Below are 21,767 nucleotides of genomic sequence, written 5' to 3' on the forward strand. Positions count from 1 at the left end.
ATACATTTTGACATGTAGGCTTACTTTAAAATAGAATAATATGTATATGGTGTAAATGTTTGAATTTTGTGTATAAACTATATTTATTTTTACTTGTACATAAAAATAATCATAAAAATAAAACTGAAATACTAAAATGTATAGCCACTAGATGTCTGCATAGCCTTTTATATATATATATATATATATATATATATATATATATATATATATATATATATATATATATACGTGCTGTAATATCTAGATGGTGAAACAAGACATGATTTTTAATAGTTTCAAATAGCTTTTACTATAGTTTTTATTCATTTTAATGTCATAGTTAAATAAAAGTACTTGGAGGTGTCACTGTGCACACAGCAGGGAGGAACGAGGAACACGCAGACGAGGATGTAACTCAAAATAACAGTCTTTAATGAAGACATCAAGGCAAGGCAAGGCAAGGCAAAGCAAGGCAGACACAGACAGGAACACCAGGGAGTAACAAGTAGACCAGATGAAATCAAACTGAACAGACAGGACTATAAATACACAGGATAATCATAGATAACGAGACAAACACAGCTGGACAAGAATTAACTAATGATCACATTAAACAAGGACAGGAAACAAACCAAATATGGACACAAGAGGCGGGAACACATGACACACACGACAGAGGACTGCCAGGAGGTTGCTTTTTTTACTTTATTTACATACCGTATGTGACTAAAAGGAATCCAAAAGTAATCAGATTACATTACTTTTATATTGTGGTACTTGGATTACATTAATGAATACTTTTTTAATAAAGTAATTTGTAACTGTAACAGAATACATTTTAAAAGTAACCCTCCCAACCCTGCAACCTGATACAGCGTTCGTCCTTCAGATCAATCTCATATTCACAATAAAACATTAGTTTGAATGTCCAAAAGGCTCGTACTATCCTTTCATCTGTTTAGGGTGATTTCCGATGACAGCACTGTTCAGTGCATTTGTTAGCTGCGGACAAGCTGGTGTTGAAAGTAAAAATAACTTCCTTGTTCTTGTTTAAAACTGTGCTTTAGTATTTTTCAAATATAAAAGTCTTTACTGCTGACTTGTAAAAGTCTCTTGTCGCCATCTAATGGCGGAACAATGTCACTAAAATCACCATCACGAACACACACACACTGTTTACCAATATTACATATTATGTACTGTATATAAAATATTATTTGTTGAATAATGTTTTATAAGCAACAGCCATCATAAAAGTCATAAGTACAAAGGCAGTGTTATATACAATGTGATGGGATTTTGCCCAGCCCAAACTATTTGCTCTGGAACAAATAATAGATTAATGAGACCAAAGACTGCCTGCAAGATTTACCCAAAATGAATTAGATCTCATTTTAACTGCTATCTCAGATTTAACCGAGACATCAGAGTCAGCGGCAAATTCTGATCTGAAGGTCTGGCCGAGGTGAGGTGCTCTCAGCAGGAGACGAGATGAGCGCTGACACCCTGGAGCTCACATCTCCGAAAAGCAAATTTTCAAATAAATGTTATCTTTATTAACAAACCACATATTTGAGATGTAAACAAGTACATTCTTGCCTAAAAACTCTTAAAACTACATTCCGTGACATAAAACCATATTATTTTTTAATTATAGAGGATTTTGTGAGAAATATGGCAATGTACGGCAATACATGATACAAACGGTGAAGCGGTTGGAGGATCGCACTCTTATCAGCCAATTAGATTCGAATTGTTGTGCTACAAATAACAATGGAATTAATTATTTAAAGTTTCAGGTTTCAAGTTGGTACACCTATGACCAGACACCACCCTGTTTGCATTTACTGTAAAAACATTTTGCTGCCAACCTCTGAGCATGCGAGGAGTGAACTAGTCCCCAGCATTAGATGCCATTCAGTTATTGTCTAAAGACAAAAATCATTAGCAGTATAACTTAAATTGCTTATTGAAAAATACAAACCACCTTTCAAATAATTGCAAACCACTAGATCCCACCAAGCCCTGTTTCAACCACAGGCTGGAGTAATTACATTAGCATACTATGTACTCTACATTAGGATAGCAACATTTCTGCTTGTCCATCAGCAGTGGAGAAGAAGAACAGTGTGGTTGTAAACTCCAGTGCAGACTTGCCATCAGTAAATTGCAACAGCACACTCAACTGGACTCGACTCAACAGCCTGCCTACCGCAGACGGAGACCAAGATGGGCTTCAGCTGTCCAAGCAGAGTCGGCCTAATTCACTGTAAGTGCATAGTACTTTCTTGAAAGCTAAAGTGTGTTAAAATACTGTCTCCTGTTTTCTTTGTTGCCGGTGTCCCGGCAAGCCCAACACAATAATATTGGCCGACCAATTCCATGAGTTTGTTCAACCAACAGAAGGTAGGGAGAGTGTTCGGAAACTTAAAAGACATCATTTCCAATGATCAAACCAAGCAGGTTCTGTTTTGTGTGAAAAACTTAAACATGGTGAAACCTGAAATTTTTGGCCCTCATTTGAAAGATTGCAGAGATTTGTATTGGAATTACTGGGTTTTCCCGAGCAACAGTACTTGTGACTGTACCTTAGGGTTGATTTCACCAAAAAGTAGTCTCAATCTAGTTTTAGTTTGACATTTTTCTCTCTGTCCTGTAATGAACTTAAAGACATTCTTATATAATTGACCTCTGGCACCATAGATCGTTAGCACATTAAAGCACATGTGCTAACTGCTTTGTTGTTGGTTCAACGTTAGAGCATGTCTACTTACAATAATAGATACAACTTAATAGATCATCTTTTATTTCCAAAGAGAGCAAGGAAAATCCTGTTTTCCTTGATACATCACCTTCAAAGCAAACACACAACTACAAACATGCTCTCTCTCTCAAGACCTGCAATAATGCTTTCCCCTGTAACCTTTCCAATCTCCTACAGGCCTTTTCCACTGTTAGTTCTCTAACAAGACACACTGTTTGCTGTACACATTTCGCTGTCTCTGGTGGGCCATGGGTCGGTAATGGATTTTTAAACCACTATCTTGGGTTTTGAGGTCTCTTAGCTGTGCACAGCTATGGGATGAGAATGTGGGTAGTTTTTTAATGCTGCTTCACTATAGCATAAGCACAGACAGAGCAGATGTTTACTTCGCTCTGAATGACGAGTACAAACATACAAAATGGCCACCGAGTCTCCATGTTCTCAAGAACCCGAGTTCATTGATTTGCTTTTTTGGAAACCTATTATACAGTAAATTTAGCAGTCCTCTATAAGAATTAACACTAGGGGAAATTAACTCTGTTCTGTGTTACCACAATTTAACTCTGCGGGAAAATTTACTCTAATTAGTGTTAATATTTAACTTCTGTAGAGTTCATTTACATTTATAATAGTGAAAAATTCTCTAATTTTAAATCCCATCTGGTGTTTTAGAAACAGAACAGAAAACAAGATCAATGGCGTCAAATTTAAAACATTTATTACAATGCTGTCAGGCTCAAGAAACATACACAATTTCATGCACAAACATACATTGCATCTGTACAGAAGCTGTTGAACCACCTAGCTAAGCAGCCTTGCTCTAACCTCAGCAATACAAGGACCTTCACATTGCCAACATCTTTGTTGAACACAGTGGTCTGAATGAAAGTGTACATCTTGTGTGGAATAGTGTTATAAGTGGTGCCAAAAACAAAGTGTGTTTGTTCACCAAAAATTTACGAAAGTCTTACCGGTTTGGAATTTCATGAGGGTGAGTAAATAATGACAATTTTCATTTTTGGTTAATTAACCCCATTAAACAGTTAGTCAAAGGCATCAAGAGAAGAGATTGACTTGCATGGAATGGCATGCTGATCAAAACTGAAGTACTGGTGAACTGAATAATTCTTCCCAGAGCAAGGAGACAGGGCTGAGCACTTCCAGCGACGTCTTGAATATGCTCCTCAATGCTTGTTCCACTCTGAAAAAAACAAGCAAATTGCAGAGGACTATCACTGACATGTTAAATAAAAAAACTACAAACAATAATAACAAAAATAATAATTAAAAACAAACCTTCTAGAAGATATCCCTACTTGGGATGTAGACACCATTCCTGGTCTCTCCTGGCCTTGACAAGACACAAACAAGCATTTTAAGATCATCAACACTGCTTAAAGAATGCTATATGAAGTCAATCCTTAGTCACAGTTAAAGCAACTCAGTAGCTACAAAACTGCTGTGAAAAGTGGCACAATGAGATTTCTCTTTTCATTTTGTACCTTCAAATGATATTCCTCGTTCTTTAGAAATGCCTCTCTGTATAGTTATGATTCCGGTGCTTCTTAGAAAGACAAATACAGAAAAAGGAGGAGAAAAAATCCAAGAGAAAAATACATCACCTGTATTATGGGCATGTGATCAAAACATTTAAAAGTTGTCAACAATGCATTAAAACTAAATCAAAAACAGTGTGATACTTATGTAGCCATTTTTGAAGAAGGTACAGGAACAAAGGCACTATTCCTCTGGCACAGTCTTTGTTCACCTTCCTTGGTGGTGATGTACTGCAAAAATTATTATTATTATTTTTTTAAATATAAAAATTATATTAGATTATATTACATTAGTTCTGCAATATGCACCATGTCATGCCAATAACAGTCACACCAAATAAACAAGCAACATTTTAAAATGCGTTAATGTTACTTGTACCAGCACTTACGTACCGCTCGGATCAGGCCAACTAACTGCATGTCTAATAACAAAAACGTCAAATAGTTGTTTGTGGTACCGTAATCACTGAATAAGGTTAAAATAACGAAAAACAAAGACGTGGCTGTTTTTAAATGAGATGTTCCGCCTGCCCCATTGGCTTCTTCGTCGCGCAGCATTGAGCAGAGTTAACGCTAACGTGGCTTCAATAAAGATGCAATGGCGGCGTTCGACTAATTTGTCTTCACAGTACTTAATGTCGTTGGACACATTTAGTTATTGGTGAGCTGAACAGTAGCAAATATAGAGTTTATATAACATTCCAACGGTTTACATAACTTTATATAATTTATTCAGAGTTATCTAACGTCGAACGCCATAACGTGCTATGTTTTATACTTACATTCTAACATCAACATTACCTAGAAGATTTCGACCATCCAATACATAAAAATGAGTCAGCTTAACGTATGCCCCATTGTGACGTTACATAATTGAACGTTTAAAAAACAAATTAAGTGGATATGCCAAAGCTAAATACAGCTGAAAATCAAATTAAGTAAGATTACTGACATCATTTAAACTTTATCATTACCACATTGAGATGAAAAAGCAAATTTCTCCAACATACTGACTTTTCAATACCGATTCGATATTTCCTAGTTTAAACCAATCAAATTACACAGTTAAAAATAACTACAACTTATGCATTAATAGTAGCACAATTATTAACCTCAAATATTAAACTTATGTTTTAACAAATTAATTAAAAGAGCTTACCTTTTGGCGCAAGGCAAAAGAAAATGGCGACAAGACAACTTTTGTGCTGGTCTTCGGGGTTGGCTTGGGGGCGGAGCTTAACAGAGTAAAGTTAACAATGCAGAATTCAACTCTGATCATTTTCACCAACACTAGGGGGCATTTTTCACTATTTGTTGTTAAGGTAACTCCTTAAGAGTAAACGGAGAGTAACACTGCTTAATTAACACTGACGATTTTACTGTGTAGAAATCTGAATGCCAGCAATTTTCTCAAAAATTTTACTTTGCTGACTACCTGAGGTCAGTTTAAACTTTTCGAAACGCCTCTAATAAAAAAACTTTTTTTTTTATTAGTGGCATTTGATAAGGCGAACATTTCTATTACTTTAGAGTGAGAGCTCTAAACTTAAGTATTACATTTTACCGCAAACTGTAACTTACACCGTATGTGCTACTGACACGAATGGGATCTATTGGGAGCCTATTGGGGTGAGGTTTGTCGTTACTTTTCTGTGCAATGGGACTTGTGAAAAGAACACAAATCTTATACTGTAAGAGAGATTTGAGTCATATTCTCAGAACAGAGTATGATACATAGTATGAGAACAATATGCTAAAATAAATGCTGCTGTGTAAGGTCATGTCAAAGTACTAAAATGGGTGTTCCTCAGGGGTCAATGTTGGGACCACTTCTTTTTACATTATATATTAATGGTTTACCTGAATGTGAAATGTATGCAGATGATGCAAATATTCATATATCAGCAAAGACTACAATTACAAATTTGAACAGTTTATTTTTTTTTGTATGATTAGACCTTACATACCAATTAAAATAGCCAAATTATGTATGTATGCAGTAGATTTTTTTAGTTTTATTATCTCAAATATTGTCACTATTGTGTCAAGCTCCTCATTCTATTATTATGCCAATAATATATCTATATAAACAAGTTTTTTTTTAAGTCATAGCTTATAAATCAATGATGTGGCATTGTTGTAAAATAACAGGAAAAAATAATTGTTTACTTAATTTTATACATTTCTCATGTTTTGAAAATTTTAAATATGCAAGTGGTTTTACCCCTAAGGTTATTTTTCAATTAATAAGGAAATAAGAGGGGGTTGGGGTACCAAGACACAGAATAGCCTTGGGGAAGTCGTAAATTTCACTAAAGGAAGTACAGTTTTGGAATACTTTACCAAATAAAGTTTAAAAGACAAAAAAACTATTCAGTAAAGAATAAACAGTATATATTTTTTGTAAATCATTATTTAGGGTTTACATAGTTATTGTTTTCCCCACATATATTGTATTACCGTGTTTTGATTTGAAGCTAGATTTTTTTATTTATTTAGTTTTGCATTTTGTTAGGTCAAGTTCTGCAAATTATATATTAACCAGAAGCATATATAGAAGATCAGCTGTAATATGTAATTAACAATAAATTAAATAAATAGAGACACCATAGATCAACCATGTACATTGGCCTTAGCAACCACTCAGAACACCTTAGTAATCACATAACAATGCCTTACCACAGGGGTTTTCAAACTTTTTGGAATCAGGGACCCCTTACAGGGCAGAACATTTTTCAAGGACTCCCTCATAATTATAACAAATGGTCCCCATTTTATATGTGTCAGACCTCTGTTGTGTGTGTCTTGTGTTTCCGTGCCCATATTTGGTTTGTTTCCTGTCCTTGTTAAATGCGATTAGTAGTTTATTCTGTTCCAGGTGTGTTTGAGTTAATTATCCTGTGTATTTATAGTCCTATCTGTTCAGTGTTATTTCGTCTGGTCTACTCGTTACTCCCCGGTGTTCCTGTCTGTGTCTGTGTCTGTGTCTGTGTCTGCCTTGCCTTGTCCTGCCCTGTCCTGATGTCGACATTAAAGTCTATTGTTTGAGTTTACGTCCTCATCTGCATCCTCCCTGCTGTGTGTACCGTGACAATATGTACTGTTTAATAATACAAGACAATATTTTGCTGATGCAACTTTTCCATATTTTTACGGAAATTTGCATCAGGTCAGGAAAAAACACATAAGTTGTATTGGTGAATAGAATAGAATATACTTTATTGAAACAATAATAACCTGTAACAGACTTATTTTATACAAAACTGAACCTGAACCTTGTGGTGGTCCAGAAAATACGATACAGCACATTATTTTGTGGACCCCCTGGCTTTGGGTCATGGACCCCAGTTTGAAAACCCCTGCCTTTTAGCAAGAACAAGGACAGTACCTTCACTACTAAATTATATTTGATCTGTTTTAATTTGTGAAATATAATAATGATTTATCTCTGTTTGCTCTTAAGTAGATTAAATCTTTATTACAGTTTGGAGATCTTTATTGTCATGCACATAGTTTTAGCTTTTGTTTCAGGGTCAATAGGGCAGGTTGTTTTATCAGAGACTGAACAATGTTTTAATGCAATCTGCGTTTCATTTTCACTACCTTACATTGGCAACAGTCTTTGCATGCTTTGAGGTTTTATTATGTGAACGGAAATTATGAAACTCAGCACAACCTTCAGATTCTCTCAATTTCCTGCCAACATATTTACTGTTGAGATCCATGACTGCCGAGGTCTTGATTTTAACTGGTGTTCCCCATGATTCTGTCCTCGGTCCTTTCCCAATCTCACCCTCCCAGTAGGAGATCACATGTTTCACATGATAAAAAATGGTGTTGTGTCAAACTTTGAAAGATTCCCATGAAATACACTCACAACGATACCAAGATAACTGAGAAAAAAAACAAGTCTCTAGTGATTCTGGCCTCCAAGTATTTTTGTGGAATACTGTCATAGAAATATTTCCCTCTCTGTACATCATACACAAAGTCATTAATCAGCCTCAGGGCAAGTTAAGACATACTCTGCTCTAGGCCAAAGTAGTAGGCAGTCTTGCCATGTCTGTTTATTCGAAGCAATTTTGTCATTTTTTTCTTCTCAATAAAGTCACTCATATGAGCAGTTAAAATTGGCATTTGTGGGCTTATTTCCAGAATGCAGATGTGTGCAGTATTTATAATTTAGTTTATTTCACCTTCCTCATTTTTAATGTTTCATGCAGGTTTATACTTATGAAATTAATCAAATTCCTGATCTGGATCTGTTCTTGATCTATATTTTGATGAGTTGCTTATTTTAAGCTTGTTTTGTCAGCCCATGTTGTTTGGGTTTCTGGCATTTGCCAACACTTCTCTCTCTTTCTCAGTTAACTACACATTTTTGCAAATCCACCATGTTTAACAGAGCAAGCAAACAAACTCCAGAATTTCCCAGTTTCGAAGGTTGCAGAAACACACAAGACCATGTAATGAGAAGCAAACAAAGAACCGAGTATCAAATGTGAATGCATAATTCACATTTAATAAGCATGTATAATTTAGATTTTATTGATCTAATGTGTGAATTCTAGGTATTCTGCTAAGCAATGCTAATAATTTTTATTCTGTGATATTTCACCTTGACCCAGTTTGAGGGGAAAATAAGAAAGAAAGCCAGCTGCTACGAGTGAGTGATAGCTTTATTTCTCTCACTGATAAGAAGGTATGAGAATTAGTTATGTGGATAGCATGAACATTTTGACCATGCAGGCAGTCTTTTCAAAAAGTTATTTTCAAAAAATAAAATTCAGCAGTTTATTTAAATATTGCATGATAGTAGTTATGTAGTATCTAAATATTTTTGTGGATTTAGCAGAAAATCCTGTTTTTGCAATCCCAGCCAAACCTCTTTGTTTTGTAGTCAGTGAAGGTTAATCCAGGTAAACGTCTATGATATTATGAGATTAATAGTCACAGCACTGCTCTGTGTGTGTGTTCGGTTGTGAATCAGATGTGAGGATTGGTGGCTCAAAGCCACAAGACTGAGATTAATGCTGTCGTCTATATATAGACGTATATATTAAGTGTGGCAGTGCTGCTATACCCATCTCAGAGGCCCCTGAGGACCCAGCAGGCTGTAAATCAATGAAGACCCAGAGATTGATGATCTACTTGAGAAAACGTGTGATCAGTTGAATTATGTTGACTCTCACATGCAGTCTTGAAAATTAAAGTGGTACCTTTACTAGAAATTAAAGTAGCTGAATGCAAAGGGAAAGTGTATGCAAACACCTACACTCATATGAAAGCCACAGGAAATTCTAATAATACATATTATGGAAAGTAAACATGTCAAACACATAAAGGTAATATATCTAAACTGGTTGTGGGGTGCATCTCTTGCCACAGTAGACACGGGAACACCCTGGAGAAATGGCCAGTCTATTGAGAGTAGGTGGCGCTTTGACCAAATTAACATGGTATTCTAAAATCAATTTTCTATGAATAAGTATGTGTAATTAATAATGCATTTCTTGTCAAAATATAGAAGCTTTTCCAAAATGACGACTTCCTCCTCGACATCTTCATTAGCAACTTTTTTGGAATTATAGGAAAAAGTAAGCAAATCTATAAATCGAATATTGAAAAAACCAATGGCCGTACTAAGAGGTGAAGATTTGGGCAAAATGATTCCAAAGTTATAACAAGATTTGGTCTATTTTTATGAAGCTTTGGCCATTAGGTGGCATTGAACATCTAGTACAGTCAGGCTTGGTGTCAGAGATTCCAGCAAGTTTGACCATAATATTCTACTTTCTGTTTTTTATTTTATTTTAAAATGTCATTTATTCCTTTGATGGAAACTCCAGTTTTCAGCATCACTCCAGTTTTCAATGTCACATGGTCCTTCTTCTTTATAATGTTTCATAAACAAATCATTCTGATATGCTCAAAAAAACTGTATTAATATTGAATATATATATGGTGCTTAATATTTTTGTGGAAACTGTGAAACACTACAAAAATTATGAATAATTAATTAATATATTCTTAATGTTACAAAAAATATATTTTAAATAAATGCTGTTCGTTTTAGCTTTCTCTCTATGTGTATATATATATATATATATATATATATATATATATATATATATATATATATATATATATATATATATATATATATATACACACACACACACACACACACACACATATATATTATTTTATTTCTATTATACAAAATAAACAAATTACACATTTTAATATCTGCTATGACTTTGGCACAAACAAATCAATATAAATAGTTAATGTTTACTAAAATCTACACATATTTATTTGTCACATGTTCAGAATAAATGTTTGAAATGAGATGCCCTTGCCAACACAATATAAACATATTTTAGTTCAATTTATTTTATTAACCAAATCATTAGGTTTTATCCTTCTGCTGGAAGATATCGTTCCTGCCAAGGTTAAATATCTTCTAGATAAATAGATATTTGGTGTCATAACGGTATATTGTATGTTTTATAATTTCTAGAGTGCTTTTATTGAGTAATAAGCGCTGGAACTTTCCATTTTATAAACTTACATGTATATGTGCAGCATAATGCATTTTGGCTTTGACTAAGTGAGAGTCCATTAACACTACTGATGTATGGACATTTAGATTATTAAAGTTAACTCACTTGAGGTCATGCTGTTCCCATGACAACCCCACTATCTAGATGCTGATCAGGTTAGTGATGAGTGTGTTTGTGTGTGACGGATGCTTGGCTACAAATTCCACAGTGTCCAATAAGACACTTCATTTGCTTCTGTGCAAATAGAATACTGATTATGAAGATATTCACTTGCTCATTTATGGCTCGCTTACCATTTACACACAGGAACAGCAGCAGCATTGTTTCATTAAGCTCAGTGGTGATGTGTATCATTTCTGTCACCAAACCGAACTGCAAAAATAATGAAGGTCTTAGGTCAGGTTTCCGGGTTTTCCATCTTCAAGTGGTTGGATAAACAGATAATCACACTCCAAACTTGTGCCATTGGTTGAGCCAAAATTGAATGATGAAACAAACAGAAATATTTTACACATTTAGTGCAAGAGTTTCAGGTGTACACGCACACACATACAGTAGTCAACGTTTGAAGTGGATCAAAAAAAGTTCCTTAAAGTTGTCCTAAGACAAGAAGGCTTTTAGGTTTTAGGACAACTTTGATGAAAGGTTTTGATCCACTTCAAATGTTGAAATGCCAAAACGGAAAACCCATTTTTCCTTATTGTTAACAAAGCAGAAGCATGGATTTCACACGGGCCAGATCTGGGCCAAAACTATGTTGCTGTCTGTGTTAACATAATGCCAAGGAGGTAAGACATCAGCAATCATTTTAGAGAAGCAAAGAGTTGCTGCCATTAATCTGGGAAGAGTAAAACGGCCATTTCTAAACAATCTGAAGTCCTTCTACAGTGAGGGAGTTTATTCACAAGACATTCAAAACAGACACCAATCCTCCCAGGAGTGGACGTCCCAGGAAATTCACCCCAAGATCAGACCGTGTAACGCTCAGAGAAATGGCAGACAACCCAAGAACTTCACCGCAGACTCTACAGGCCTCAGTTAACATGTTCAATTATAAAGTTCATGACGGTAAAATCAGAAAACATATGGAACAAGCACGGCATGTTTGGAAGGCTTGCCAGAAGAAAGTCTCTTCTTTACCGTTTAGGTTTGCAAAGTTGCATCTGAACAAACCATAAGACTTCTAGAACAATGTCCTTTGAACAGATGAGACCAAAGTGGAGATGTTTAGCCATAATGCACAGTGGCACATTTGGCGAAAACCTACGCATCAGCTCAAACATCTCATAGCAAAAGTCACACATGCTGGTGGAGGGCTGATGATTTTGGGTTTGTTTTGGACACCTGGACACCTCACAGTCATTGAGCTAACTATGAACTCCTCTGTATACCAAAGTATTCTAGAGTTAAATGTGAGGCCATCCGTCCGACTGCTAAAGTTGAGCCAAAATTGGGTTATGCAACGGGACAATGATCCCAAGCACCCCAGCAAATCTACAACAGAACGGCTGAAAAAGAAAAGAACCAAGGTGTTGAAATATAGCAAAGTCCAGAGCACTAGCGTAGCCAGAAATGTTTAAGTGGGTGGGCCTACAAAAAACTGGGTGGGCCAAATGTGTAGCATATGAAAACTGCATGTCAAATTGCTAAAAAAAACACAGTACACAGTACTTCGAAAGCAAGCATTAACATTAGTCATTTATGTTAATGTTCATTTCAAAATGTACTAATAGGGCTAATACTAATAAAGTATTAGTGAGCTACGGTTAACAAAGATGAATAAACACAGTAACAAATGTGTTGCTAATCTTAGTTAATGCATTAATTAACGTTAACAAAAGGAAGTTTATTGTAAAGCATTACCTCAGTCTGAAATAACAGGGCTTCGCAGATGATTTCATAATCAAACGTCTCTGTCAGTTCACGCACATCGAGGACCGCAGAAATGTGCGCAGCTGCAAATTATGCACTTTGTTGTGGCGACCAGGATCTAGCACAACGTTATGTTTCTTTCCACAAAGGATGCATCTGTTTAACGGATCAAACACTAAGCCTATGCTAATATGTTTCAAACACACTTGGTTCAGAAGTTTCCGATCGATAAATCCGACCTGTAATTGACCATGAACACAAGCTTTTAATATTTTTAATAAATATATAAAGTTACAGTGAAATAAGACCTTTATTATTATCGTTTAATAAATTACATCCATTTGGAAAATGACCAACTTCTCATTGGGTGAGCCACAGATGAAAGTGGGTGGGCCCGGGCTACGCTACTGGTCCATTTTTTTTATATAAATCCATGTGTATATTTATATATACATAACAAACATACACCGTACACATACATATATTATGTGAACAAAAACTTATTTTGGATGTGATTAATCATTTGATAGCACTACTATTATTATTAGTAAATACCAATTAAATAGTTTAGTTCATCTTTTTTTTTTTTTTGCATATTCATGAATGTTAAACTGAGACAAAAAAAAAAAGTTTAACCTGTTGTTTCTATTATTTACAGTCAAAATCCAAAAGTTTGCAGCAGCATGTCAACAAGGTAAGTTTGTCCAGTTTTCAGTTTAACAGCCAGCATTGAAATTTTCATAGACAATTAAAAATTAAAAAAAAGAAACATTTTACATAAATACAAACCCTGTCAGATTAATGTGAGATTACTCATTAACACAAATTATGACTAATGATTTTCCTAAGAACGTTTAACTCAGTTCTGCTAAATATGACAATTCAGTCATCGTTTACTCATCAAACCAGTGTCTGACTTTCATTCTCCAGTGAAAGACAAAAAGAGATGCTTTGGCAAATATTCACAGTGTTTCACATGCAACATGTACCGTGACCAATGGCTGGCATTTCAGAAGCTTAACATGAACATCCGTTAAAACATGGACATGAAAGACACGAGTTGTGTAAATTATGACAGAATGGTCATTTTTGGCTGAACTTTTCCTGTTAGCATGAAACTCGCAAGCATGTTTAACTGCATTTCTTTAAACCGATGATGCAACTTCCTCTTGAAGTCTCTTGTGAAAGCTGCAGTTCAGCAGCTGCCGTAACATAAATGTTGGTGCTGGGTTCACATAGTTTGTGCCTGTGCGTGTGTGTTTGTCGCAGCCCGGTTTCACCCAGTCCCACCTCACCGCGCTCCCCCTCGTGGCCGATGTTCTCTGCCCCCTCCAGCCCCCAGCTGGCCTCCAGCGAATCCTCCCCCGTCAGGTGTGTGTCCTGCTCTGGCCTGCTTAGGCAGCTATCTATAGCAGTGCAGTATTCTAATCGTTCAGTGTTAAGCTTCAGCTTCGCACATTCACACCTTCCCTCCTCACATCTGAGCATATACATCAACTAACTTCATCACTCTGATGCACTGTGGGTAATAGTATACTGTGCTTTATGGGAAGTGTCATTTCTGTTGTTGCATATACTGTATGCATGACGAGGTGTTTAATGATCAGAAGAAATTAATGTACACCGATCATATTTTGGTTGCACTTTATTTTACAGTACGTGCATATATAGTATATTTAAGAAGGTATTGTGTAAAATGATAAATGCATGGGTTCAAGGTTAGTACCTAGTTACTACCCAGTCATAAAATTACTATAATAAGTACATAGTATGTATACGTGGAACAGAACTATACAATAAAGTGCTACCTATATATTTTCTTAAACCTCACTGTGGTACTACTATGGTGAAAGTGTGGCACTTGAATATTAATGCACTATGGCGTCTAAATGTAGATAATTTAAAGCATACTATTCTTATTTAAACATAGATGTTATACATTAATGCTGTCAAATCGATTAATCGTGATTAATCGCATCCAATATCAAAGTTTGTGTTTACATAATAAATGTGTATGTATACATTTTATTTTGAATATGAATAAATCACGCGTAATCCATTTAACAGCGATCAATTTAAAAAAAAAAAATCAGTATTAGTTATTTTTAATTATGAACGCTCATATCCCCTATTTTTACATTTCGATTACTTTTTCTGTCATCTAGCACTGACACTATTAAAATATTAGTGTTTAGTGTAATAATATCCATTAATTCATAATACCCATTTTTTCATACTGCACATGGTAATTTTGCGGTTCATAATTCAAATGACTTTTTTATTTAGTGCTTTTATCATTTTATTTTCAGACAAAACGGTCAAATATTAATATATAATAATTAATAATATATTTACATGGTAACACACAGTATTTCAAATACCATCAAGATGCCATTTATTATTATTAATAATAATAATAAAGCATAATATTACCATGGCATCACTTTCAACATGTGATTACACTAATGAAATGAGTGCATTAGCCTGCTTAAACGCACATACAGTACATTTGGAGCAGTTCCAGCTTGAAGTACCAACTTCAAGTTTTTGAACTCGAACTGTAAATTGCAAATCAAATAATCTGCAAATCAAGAACTTATTTTATAGTTTTAAAAGATTAATAGCCCTTCTATATCTTTATCTTCTCCAGTCCTCCGCTACGAAAGGCACGTGCACTGTATGCCTGCAAGGCTGAACATGACTCTGAGCTGTCCTTTATCGCAGGCACCATATTCGAGAATGGTAAGTTCCCAATGGGGGGGGGGGGGAGGGTTATCTCCATTTTTAGCCTTCAGTGGGTGTACTGGGTACATCTGGTTAGTTAAGCAGGTTTGAGACTTTAGCGTCGACACAAGAGCAGCAAACTGATATCTCTGCTTTGTTCCACCTTTTGCCCCTTAACAGGTATCAGAGCTCCAAGCTGCCACAGTCTGACACTTGACACCGCTTAGCAGTAGATCAGATTATTGCTTAATGAAACCTCAGGCGTGTGCACTGCGGCTCTACTGCAAGAGTAAATAGTACGGTTGGGTAAAATATATCGATTTCTCGATTTTAATTCTCATTTTACAAAACAATACCGATTCTTAGATCCCAAGAATTGATTAGTCTAGCCTGTTTTCTGTTAATGAATGGAATAGAAGCACACCTCCCATCCAATAAATCACAATAAGCTTCGTGCTTTACTTTTGATATGAAACAAAGATTGCTGTAGCGTCTTAGTTGCAAGTGAACTGATCAGTTCCTCCGCTTTAATACAAGTTACAGCACAAAATAAACATGAACGAACATCCGAAGGTGTGTTAATAGAAAGAGTACAACTTACCTTAATCCATATTCTGTCTCATGTAATTGCTCGATTAGTGTTTCAACCACGGAAAGATGCCAGTATAACAGCTTGTATGTAAACAATGTGTCACATAACATCACATTTACCTCAGAAAAAAAAAAAAAAAAAAACACATTCGGTGACCATAAACTCATTAGTTAGCTAGAAAAATTAACTCTACAGAAGAGCAATTTGCTAAATATATGCACCATATCACATTCATTACATATTGAAGAACAGTAAAAAAATGCTAATTGATGTGTGAATAAATCCTAAAGCTACCATTTAAATGTTGATAAAAAAAAAAAAGAATAGGAGTAGAAATATAATTATGTAATTGTAAAGTTAGTATTATAACGTTATTAGTATAAAAACTGGAGTGTAATTTAAGTGTTTGAATACAAATCACTTCATTTTAACCTTCAATATTATAGTAATGGAGTACCATATTTTACATAATTTTTCCTTGAGAAAATTTGCCATGTACTGTACCTGATGCAACTGATATCGAATCGAATCGTAAAATTTGTGTCAATACCCAAATAAAGGCTTCAAAATGGTTCGAAAGATTATTTGTTGGGTCTCTTTGGGAGATCGTCAACTTGATTATTTTCAATGCTATCTCACGACCAATTCGTACGTAATTTACGAAGTGGCTAATTCATATGATTTTGTACAATTTGCAAACATTTGAGGTCATGCAAATTTATCCACCTCATAAAATATGTACGAATTGAAATCAGGTTATTTTTGGTGAGTTATGCTGCACACAGTCTAAGTTGAACCTTATTCCTTTCACACCGTGGAAATAAGAGGATAAACAGGAGATAAAGTTGTCAGTAGCATCCAAAATGATCTTCCGTTTACATCTTTGTCTCTTAGTTCATCCGTCGAGAGAACCGGGCTGGCTGGAGGGCACCTTGGATGGGAAGACAGGGTTAATTCCAGAGAATTACGTGGAGTTTCTCTAGCTGGGAGGCAGTAAAAGCGGCGAGGCACAGAGCCCGCTTTTGAAAACAACTGAACTTCAACAGAAAAGCCGAGTTAGTATGCCTGAGCGTGTCTGTGTGATAGTATGGTTTTTTGGCAACTGTGGCATTCCCCTAGCGTGTCATTGTTCCACGCATCCCACAATGCATTGCCGCTGTTTAACACAAGGTAAAAGGGGAAAAAAAACAAGCCCTGGGACCAAGATGTTGCTGCCATCTCGGCCACAATCAAGAAATTGTATTTTTAGGGGCTCGTTATGAATTACGGATTTGTTTTGATTACTATTATTGTTTTTTTTTAAATAATGCTTTAATATGAGAGCACTTCCCGGTTCTCCATGATGTAAAAAGTGTGCTGTTTCTATGCAGTCTGAGGCTTTTTGAATGTCTTTTGTGTCCTTCAGGTCCTCACATCTGTTTGGTTTAGAACTACTAAGAGATAACTGTTAATTACGGGGGGGGGGGGGGGGGGGTTCATATGTAAACCACTTATTTAAGCATAGTCTCGGATGAGATTTGTGTTCTTTTGGAGTGTATTAACAATGTAAATAAGTGATAATTGATAAGGTATAATTTTTTGTAAAATATATATTTTTATTGTAGCATACTAACTTAATTTTTTGATAGCCCAATTGATCTTTTTACATAAAAAAAAAAAATAATGTACAATTTTCTGAGCCTTAATATTCTTTAGGATGTTAAATAAATGAAAACATGGTTCAGTTGTTTAATTTTTTTTTTCTATTAAATAAAAATAATGTTCAGCAAATTTTCTTTTAAGCACGATGTCATTTTTTTTCTTCAATAAAACTGCCTTCAAGTCTATTTGGACCTGGTTTAGTCTTTGTATGTTTGTCACATATTATGCACTATTCTATAGATATAGGCTGAGAAGAAAATAAGTGTGTGAGAGTAGATTTGTGTCAACATTCATAAACAACGGGCAAAAAAAGTACATTAGCACAATGATTTCCCAGACACTAACAAAGACGCTAGCCTTCCTCTGAACAAATTTTGTCCAACATTTAATCAAATATGTGTAAAGATCGACGTTGACTACAGGACTACAGAAGTCATACAAAACTATTTTTTCAAACAAATAGACATTGTATATCCCTTACATTGGATTATTTTACATATAACTGAAATGCAAACAAAACCAAACAGACTTTAATGAAAGCCATATACCAGTGAAATATGATTTGCCCTTAATCTTTAAAGATAGTATCTGCATGAATTTTTGTACAAAATATACTATGTCAGGCTAGTATTAGGGTGGCGCAAATTCTCAGGCTCTGATACATTACTTTTACACACAGCTTTATATTTTTACTAGTTAATTTTACAGCATTATACATGAGACCAAAGCCTAAATATTTATAAAAGAAATAGAAAAGGATAAAATAAAGTAAAAAAGAGCCTAGAGTTGGGTAGTAAGTGCTACTGTAAAATGTAACTGCTTTAAATATTTATTTATTTTAAATCTGCGTTGCTTTGGTCACTCTGTTGCACTATACAAAATATACTTGCATACCCAACTTTTAACTTTAAGCTGTCAGTCTTTAAAACAGTGATTACTCATATATTCCCTATAGATTTATAGAATTTACATTTACATACAACATACCGCTTTTTTCAAAAGTGCATCTGCAATACAGATCTTAAAAAAAAAAGATAGCAATACAACTGTATTAAAATTATTTTGTTGTAAAATTATGTGTATATCAAAGAGAATCTGTGTAATTATATTGTAGTTTTAGCTTCTTTTATAAATGATCAATGAATACCAATTTTAAAAAAAATATATAGACATTTCAATATACCTCTGAATTTATATAACCTATATTTTATGGCTCACAAACTCCTTTTGCAAGGCCTACGGTGAAACGAACAGAAAATGTGACATCTCACAAACCTAGCGAGGAATTTGTAAAAAAAAAAGAAAAAGTCTCTTAAAAAACGCTCAAATATTTGAGGAATCCACCAGGAGGACTGTGACATTTCAATTTCACATCAGTCGTTAGAAATGAGCGTAAAAAAAAACAGTGGCTCGGTAACACGCCAAAAGCAGGAGTCAAACGATGTCTGGAAATTAACCCTCTGATCACCATGAGTTTAATACTAAATATAGTTTTGTAAGGTCAATGTTTGAATGTTCAATTGTCTTACGTACACAAACACTAAAAATTTCAGAAATGTGCGGGATAAGTGCAAAAAATAAATAAAAGGAATATTATATAAATGAAAATTCTGTCATTTACTCAACCATGAGTTCCGAACCTCTTTTTATTTTTTTTAAATCTCATGGTACACAAAAGACGACATTGTGAAGAATCTTCACACAGCACTTTTCCATACAACGCAGTGACAGAAAAATCACTACATACAAGTTTGGAACAACATGATGGAGAGTAGATAATGACAGAATTTCCATTTTTGGATGAATTATTCCTTTACGCTGGTAATCAAGCATAGCTGGTGCAAAAACCCTGAAGCGCAGACACCAATGTCAGTTGACACGTAACAATGAGCAAACACAAGCCCGAGCACGAGAACAACAAATGTTCCTTTTGTTCTGATCTTACCACAAGAGAGTGCATTTTTGGCTTGGCACCACAGGGATACATCAAAGACACAGACAAGAAAAGTGGGTCAAAGCTTGTGAGCCTCATATGGGTTACCAGATTTAGATTATGCAGAGAGAATTCCAAAACCTTAAAAACACGACAGAAAACAAAGTGTGAGATGTCGGCAGATGTGAAACTTCAAGCTAGCACAAACATTTACCAAATTACATGATCACAGGGGAATGCTGGGATACCCTATGTGACCAGAATGGATGGAAATCTGATAAATTAACCCTGAACTCATTGACTGATTTCATACCTTATCATCACCTGTTTTATATCCAAATGCTAAATTGTGATTTATTTTATGTGAACCTGAGGTAATAAAAAGTCTATATATAACAATAATAGTTCACACTATTATTAAAAAAAAAAAAAAAAAAACAAAACATATAATTGTCTCAACCTCATGTTGTTTCCGAATAAATTACTTTTGTCTGTGTGTGGGCAGATCCATATTTATTATATTTAAAAGATCTATTTTTATAGAAAAGCATGGCTTTTCGCGAGGACTGGCAAAATTGTCTGATTCATAAATATATCTTTCTTTCAAGTCACATTTGTATATTAAATCAGCTGATCAAGATCAGAAAATGTCCAAATGGACTGGACTGATCTGGTTCTCAACGGCTCACTGAAGAGGTACATTCTCAGTGAATAATTCATTTAGGTTTGCTCATCCCACCATGTTATGGTATGAATTCGTAAAATGAGTCACATATGCGCCACTTTTACAAGACGTTTGTAATGTTCATGCTTCGTAAAGCTCCAGCCTCCATTCATTGGAACTGAATTAAAAATGGCAACCAGGAAATGATTCAGAATTTGTCCTTTTGTGTTCCACAGAGTAAAGAAACAACATGAGGGTGAATAAACAATGGAACATTTTGGGGAAATTCAATATAAGAATTCAGTGGAATTTTTGGGTGTCCTATCCATCCAAATTCTATTTCAGGGGAACATATTCAAAAAAAAAAGCAAAGAAACGAACTGAGAATTTGCTGTCAGTCCCAGAACACATCTTGATTTGAATTGAATTATCTTGTGGAATTTTCACGGTGCTCCATGCTAAATAGTTTTACAGTTTAGAGATTCGATGAGAGCTAAAAAAACAGCATAATATGGTCTTATGTTTCATGGGCTGCAAGCACCTCTGGGGAACGTTGAGCTGCCTACAGAGAACCATCACGGCAGGTTTAGACAAGGTCAGAAACAGACGTGATGAATGTGAATCATCGACAGACATTTTGTATGCCAAGTCATTGCGTTAGCCTGAGAAATGTTCGAAATTGATTCGCAAAGCGCAAAAAAGGCACATTTCCCTTTTTTGATATACCTTTGTAAACATTTCAGCAGTGTACATGCAAAAAAAGAGAAAATATCGCTAAAAATGTTCTCATTTCTCCAAGTCACATTCAGTCTGCTCCAAGTACACAACTGTGTCCTTTGTCCTGCTCCACGAAGACTTCTGAAGAGCAAACTTCACCTCTTCCCTCTGAGAATCAAGCAGAAGCGACAGTATCCCTCAATTAATTCAGGATGTTTGGGGGACAATGGGCAGGTTGGACTAGCGCTGGTAAGAAAAGGGTGGCGTTAAGGCATTGTTATGATCTAAGGCAGTCATTTCTGATGGAACAGAAGAGGCTTGACGCTCCCGTCTTTAAATTTTGGTAGCTGATGGCTGATGATCTCCGCCAACATCTCGGGAAACTCCACGCTCAGAGATTTATTCACAAATGTGTAGAAACAGAAGTTGAGAAGCCCCTCCACCATCTGTGGACAAAAGTAGCATATCAGTTTACACACTGCATGACACCAAAAATACAATCTAATGCGTGTATATTCTTAAGTAATAATTGACCGATATCTCATCATGGCAGAACCCATCACACATTCTCTGTCTTCATTAGCTCGCTATATTTGTTTAACAGTTCTGCCTAATAAATTTGCCAAACGCTATAAAAATGTCATTAATGTACTGTGGCATTCCAAAAATAAAGCATTTATGTCTTTTAAAGGGGTCATATGATGCGATTTCTTGTTTTCCTTTTCTTTAGTGTGTTATGTATCTGTTTGTGCATGT

The 21,767-nt window shown here is 35.2% G+C and overlaps 2 protein-coding genes across 8 annotated transcripts in view; one reads left to right on the forward strand and one right to left on the reverse strand.

The window, feature by feature from the left end:
• The window catches only part of LOC306862549 (rho GTPase-activating protein 26-like), a 79,606-nt gene extending 61,724 nt beyond the window's left edge, over nucleotides 1-17,882 (forward strand). The window contains exons 20-24 of one of the 6 annotated variants that reach the window (XM_079405405.1): nucleotides 2,092-2,251; nucleotides 13,399-13,434; nucleotides 14,010-14,111; nucleotides 15,391-15,482; nucleotides 16,951-17,882. In XM_079405405.1, coding sequence (XP_079261531.1) covers nucleotides 2,092-2,251; nucleotides 13,399-13,434; nucleotides 14,010-14,111; nucleotides 15,391-15,482; nucleotides 16,951-17,039 — 479 coding nt within the window. In that variant the 3' untranslated portion in view covers nucleotides 17,040-17,882. The remainder of the gene's footprint in view (nucleotides 1-2,091; nucleotides 2,252-13,398; nucleotides 13,435-14,009; nucleotides 14,112-15,390; nucleotides 15,483-16,950) is intronic. The other 5 variants (XM_079405406.1, XM_079405407.1, XM_079405408.1 and 2 more) reach the window with 5 other exon arrangements.
• A 177-nt stretch (nucleotides 17,883-18,059) lies between these two features.
• Nucleotides 18,060-21,767, reverse strand: part of LOC306862550 (glucocorticoid receptor-like) — a 67,915-nt gene continuing 64,207 nt past the window's right edge. For both annotated transcript variants that reach the window (XM_079405411.1, XM_079405412.1), the window contains one exon: nucleotides 18,060-21,457. In XM_079405411.1, coding sequence (XP_079261537.1) covers nucleotides 21,305-21,457 — 153 coding nt within the window. In that variant the 3' untranslated portion in view covers nucleotides 18,060-21,304. The remainder of the gene's footprint in view (nucleotides 21,458-21,767) is intronic.

This window comes from Barbus barbus (assembly GCF_936440315.1).
Source record: "Barbus barbus genome assembly, chromosome: 43".
In the NCBI taxonomy this organism is placed as follows: Eukaryota; Metazoa; Chordata; class Actinopteri; order Cypriniformes; family Cyprinidae; genus Barbus; species Barbus barbus.